The 5,142-nt window shown below is 48.9% G+C and overlaps 1 protein-coding gene across 5 annotated transcripts; it reads left to right on the forward strand.

The window, feature by feature from the left end:
* The first annotated feature begins 618 nt into the window (after positions 1–618).
* On the forward strand, positions 619–4,623 carry LOC108507333 (inositol 1,4,5-trisphosphate receptor-interacting protein-like 1). Of its 5 annotated transcripts, XR_001878089.1 has the most exons (4): positions 1,012–1,023; positions 1,732–1,858; positions 2,143–3,823; positions 4,483–4,503. XR_001878089.1 is itself a non-coding variant. In XM_017835214.1 (3 exons), exon 3 carries the CDS (start codon positions 2,153–2,155, stop codon positions 3,134–3,136), a length of 984 nt encoding a protein of 327 aa, XP_017690703.1. In that variant the 5' UTR covers positions 1,012–1,023; positions 1,732–1,888; positions 2,143–2,152; the 3' UTR covers positions 3,137–4,623. The 5 variants fall into 5 exon arrangements, 4 of the variants coding, with proteins under 4 accessions (XP_017690704.1, XP_017690703.1, XP_017690702.1 ...); XM_017835214.1 differs by having other exon boundaries at positions 1,732–1,888; positions 2,143–4,623; XM_017835213.1 differs by having other exon boundaries at positions 2,143–4,623.
* Positions 4,624–5,142: the final 519 nt, after the last annotated feature.

Below are 5,142 nucleotides of genomic sequence, written 5' to 3' on the forward strand. Positions count from 1 at the left end.
GGCTACTCAGACCTTCAGTTTGTGAAATATTACGGGACACTTATTCCAAGATAGATTCCATATTCACCGAAATTGGATCTTTTACTCTTCCCCCATCCTTGCTAACTTCACTATCAACCTAAATTATGGTGTTTATTTAAAGAGTGGACAAGCTAAATCCAAAATCAGCTACCCAGATTCAGACTGACCATATCCACACATTTCCAGGCCTGTCCTTTCATGGTACTTTGAAAGTTTTTCCCCATGGAAAAGAAGGCTGGATTTCCCTTAATGTTTTGGGACCAAATCTTTCAAGAATTATATGTGAGCAAAACCTGAGCAAGGAAATAATGTCTAAGGTCTATCTTAGCAGCAGTGTTTAAGCCTCATTGCTGCTGTCACCACACTTGTCCAGAAATCTGGGCTGCAGAGGTGTAGTAAAATGATTCTTTCTTGTCATACTACTGTGCAGACCTTAAGGCTGGGGAGATGGACTGTTTGAGAGAAGTGGTACTGCTCACACAACAGGACAAAAGAAAACAGCCTCAGGTTGCACAAGGTGAGTTTTAGGTTGGCTATAAGGAAAACCCTTTGCTGAAAGGCAGGTCAATCATTGGAATAGGCTGCCCAGGGCAGTGGTAGAGTCACCATCCCTGAGGGCATTTAAAAGCTGTGTAAATGTGCCACTAAGGGACACGGTTTAGTGGTGGCCTTGGCAGTGCTGGGATGGGGCCTCAGGAGACTCTGCTCAGGTGTCTCTTGCCCTTTCATGGGGCACAGACAAGGCAGCAGATGGACATCAGCGTGACTTGGGCTGGACACTTTGTCAGGAGAGCCCATGGGAGCTTGCTCCTGCTGCTGGCTTTGTACTTGTGGTGGTAATGCCCAGAACTGACTGAGCAGGGGAGTGGGGATGAAGGCTGGGGCTTGTCGGCCAACTGATGTGTCCCTGGTGGCTGTGACATCACGGAGGACAGGTCACAATGGGAGCTGTCCCTAAGGACAACAGCGGGCAGCCCCAGGGCAGTTGGACTTTGGCAATCAGTGAGTGCAGATGCAGGGGGAAGGCTGGGATGGATAGTGCTGCCCAGGGGGGGTTCTAACACTGAGTGAGGGCTGAACACCTCAGGGCAGGACACAGTACTGCTCTCAGGCCTGGAGGTAGAAGACCTCAGGGGCTTCCAGCAATGCCACAGAGGCTTTGGGGATGGGCCAGGTGCCCCTGGGTCCGTGGGATGCTGTGATGTGGTAGGGTTGAGGTCTTGGGAGATTCTGCTAGGGTGTCTCTTGCCTTTTGCCAGGGCACAGCCCAGCCAGGGGCTGACAAGGAGGCTCCGGGCTGAGGCAGGATGGGCCCTGTGCTGTCTGCAGCCAGGCGCTGCCTTCCCTTCAAGCCTCAATCCCTATGCTCCCTCCCACCTCAAGCTGCTGAGGAAACTTTTCTCTTATGTCCTCCAGGCCATGGTGTAAGACCCCAGGCTCTTCTCATGAGCTCATTGAAAGGGTTTTGTGTCAAAAAGATACAAGGCCCCAAAACCCACTGGACAGATTTATTAAAGTGGCCTTCAGCTCTTTTATACCTTGAGTCCGCACACAGGAAAAATGCCACAACTCTTTTCAAGGAGTCAAAATAGCACACTTTTATTGGCAAACTTTACCAAGTAAGGGAACTTGGCAAAAGTTTAAAACAAACATTAAGTCAACCTAAAGCATTTCACAAAGCACTGACTTAGCAAATTCCAATCCATCCAGGTTTAAGTTACCCAAGTATCAAGAAAAGGAAATTAAGAGAAGTGGAAGAAGTAAAGAAAGAGAGAGAGAGAATTATAGCTACCACTTTAGATCCATCATAGAATCAGCTACCAGAAGTCCAAGAACAGTAGGGCCATGCCAATGTGAAGGCCACATGGTCTTGGTTTTATTAGCTCTGGTGGGGCTTTCAGTGTGCCAGCCATTCTGGGGCTGGGTTACGGGCTCCAGGGGGTGTGGTGTGGGGTAGTGCTCTTGGTGTGCCAGTGATTGCCTGCTGCACAAGAAACTCTCAAGAAGGATGGGTTATGGGGGGGGGAAGTGCACCGCTCCACCTTGGCAGAACCCTATCTGCCCCCTCCCACACAGACAGAGTTGTTTCTAACCAGTTATAATGTTCATAATTTTTTTCAGTCCTTCACAAATGGCAGTGGCAATCACACTCCTCCTGGCTGTGGTGGCCATCCTGCTCGGAAAGATGCACGATCTTATAGTCAGTGTGGCCACGGCCCAGTGGATGAAGCTGCATGAGGTTTTTCTGCATCCGGTGATGACATGGCTTTGGCAGGACGTTAAGCTGACCAGCCCCTTGGAAGAAGCCTCACTGCTTCCCAAATTGCAGCGCTGGCCCTTTTGCACTGCTGCAGCAGCCGTGCTCGCTGAGATTTGCTGGGTGGCCTGGCAAATGCATCTTGCCTCTCGCAGCTGCCCTGAGCAGGACAGCTCCAGCAGCGAGGAGGAGGAGGATGACAGTGAGAAGAAGGACCTCAAGGGACGACACCCCAGTGTTCGGATGTTTTCTGTGCACAATGTATTGCCAACACAGGAACTGTCTGAGATGTGCAGGGATGTACAGAAGTTGGTGCGTGACCTCCTCCGTGTCTGCCGAGTGATTTGCAAGAAGACTTCCATGCCAGAGATGCACCCAGCCATTGGGAAGGATGGCATCCATGAATCCTGGAATGTCTTCGAGGACCGAATCATGTACCTGCTGGTTGTGTTCCTGCAGCCACCCCCCGGATACTCTTTCAGATTGGAGCTGTATGGTGGGATGCACCTGCCAGAGAGGTGCTGCAATATCCGTGTGGTGCTGGAGTGCACATGCTCAGGGACAGGGGATATGTTTTGTTTTCTCCACCCCTCTGACAACAACCAGAGCTCTCACCTCCTATCCACCCTCTGCACAGGGTCCTACTTAGATGTGGAGGAAATTGCCTGCTGGCTGCAAAATTTGGTGGGATCAGCCTGGGAGAGTTTGCCTCAGTGGCACGACTGGGAGCTCCGAGTGCTGCCCTCCCCCCATTCCTGCAGGCTCCTGCTGACTGGACCCTCCGAGGTGCAGCTCTGTGTTGTGCTGATGTTTGCAGTGCAGCAGGGCAGCCCAGGCACCTTCCTGGTCCTCCAGTAGGCAGCGGCAGCTTTCCCAGGCGCTGGTTTGGGCTGGGGCTGCACGGGGAGTTGGGAGCACACACAGCTGGGACAGCACAACAGACCAGTATGCTCAGTATATGAAAGAGAAGGGGAGAAGGAAGAGGAAGGGGATAGGTTTGCAGGCACAGCATTTGTCTTCCCAAGTCACCATTACTGGTGACAGAGCCCAGTTTCCCTGGAAATGGGTGAACACCTGCCTGCCCATGGGAAGACAAATGTTGCAACTCTGAACATCCCCTCAGAATCACAGAATCAAATAGGTTGGAAAATACCTCTGAGGTCATTGAGTCCATCCTATGACTGAACACCATTCCTGGATGTCACACAATCAAGTGCCACATCCAGTCTTTCCTTAACACCTCTGGGGATGGTGACTCCACCACCTCCCTGGGCAGTCTATTCCGATGTCTAATCAGCCTTTCTGTGAAAAAAATTTCTCCTAATGTCCAACCTACTCTGGTGCAGCTTAAGACTAAGTCCTCTCGTCCTGTCAGTGGTTGCCTGGCAGAAGAGGCACAGCTGCTCTAGGAAGTTCTCTTCCACAAACTCCAAGAGCCTCCTAGTCTGGCTACTCTCCACTGAGTTGAGTTTCCAGCAGATGTCCAGCAGGTCCCTCCTCCTTCCTTCTGTCCCCTTCTTTATATACTGAGCATGAGGACATATGGTGAGGAATGTCCCTTTGGTCACTTGGGGTCAGCATTCCTGTCTGTGTTTACTCCCAACTCCCCCACATACCCTATTGTGGTCTAAGTCCAAGGTGGAAATTAAGATTCACGAAGCCACTAAATCAACACTCTTCTCTTCCCCCCACCCTGGTGGAATGGGAATGAGAATCAAAAGTAAAACTTGCAGGTTTGGATAAGATAAATAATTAATAATTCGACAATTTAGATAAATTTAATAATTGAAAACAAAGTAAAATATAGTAGTAATGGTAAATATTAGAGATAATAAAAATGGAAAGAAAAAAAGCCAAGCAAGTGATGCACAGTACAATTGCTCACCAACTGCTGACCCATGCAAGGTCCCCCTTTGCAAACCCAGATCAGCCCCCTTCTAGGTAACTCTCCCAGTTTATATACTGGGCATGACTTTCTATGATGTGGAATATCCCTTTGGCCAGTTTGGATCACCTGTCCTATATATACTCTGTCCCAGTTTCAAAATTAACTCTCCCCCAGCCCAAACCAACACACTGAGCAACAGCTTTTGAATTGTTTTCTGTGACAGAGGAGGAACAAAATTTGAGCACCAAAGCCTGCTATCTAGTTCTCATAATAGTACAAAAGGTCATTTTTCCAAGTGGTTAAACTTCACCCTTAGGCTTTCAAGATTATGTGCTGAGTCTTTATTAAGAAAAATCTTATTGCTTTAAGAAGCAGCCATTGCTTTTAAGAAGAGAGACACTGGTTTTTTGTTAAAAGCAAAACAGAAACAAGAAAGCCTTATCCTATTAGCAGCGTGAATGGCATGTGAAAATAAAGTTTGTAATAAAAATTGACATTTCCTTGGCTCCTTTTTCCATCGAGGTCTGACAGGTGTTTGCAGGGTTGCCAACCCCCCTAGGTTAATTCTATGCTTGAAGAACAGTGGGATTAAGCTACTTCCTCAAGTGGAATTCTGAAAAATTAACTGAAAAGGGGAATCATGGAGTTGTTAAGGAAACTTCCCTGTGGGACCATCTAGGAGTCACCTCAGGAGTCACACCCACAGTACCTGCACTAGGACCGAGGTCCCTTCGCAGCAGCAGCCCCAGTGACCCCACAGGCGCCCCACTTGGCTCCCTGCACACATCACACTCACACAGTCAGACCAGGTTTCCTTAACACCTCAACACCAGGTTTCCCACAGCAGAGTCACAGAAGTGAAGATCCTTCAAATACTTTAATCTTGATGCAATAACAGAATAACATCTAGAGCTGGGTGACTCGAAGGAGGGACTCAGAACAAAGGAACCCCTGGGCTTTTATATTCTAGCAGTCC

This window comes from Lepidothrix coronata, unplaced genomic scaffold, assembly GCF_001604755.1.
Source record: "Lepidothrix coronata isolate B3197 unplaced genomic scaffold, Lepidothrix_coronata-1.0 Scaffold252, whole genome shotgun sequence".
Taxonomy (NCBI): Eukaryota; Metazoa; Chordata; class Aves; order Passeriformes; family Pipridae; genus Lepidothrix; species Lepidothrix coronata.

Excerpts from the sequence above, each read along its gene's own strand:
- LOC108507333 (XM_017835215.1), top strand. The coding sequence starts at position 2,153 with ATGGCAGTGGCAATCACACTCCTCCTGGCTGTGGTGGCCATCCTGCTC.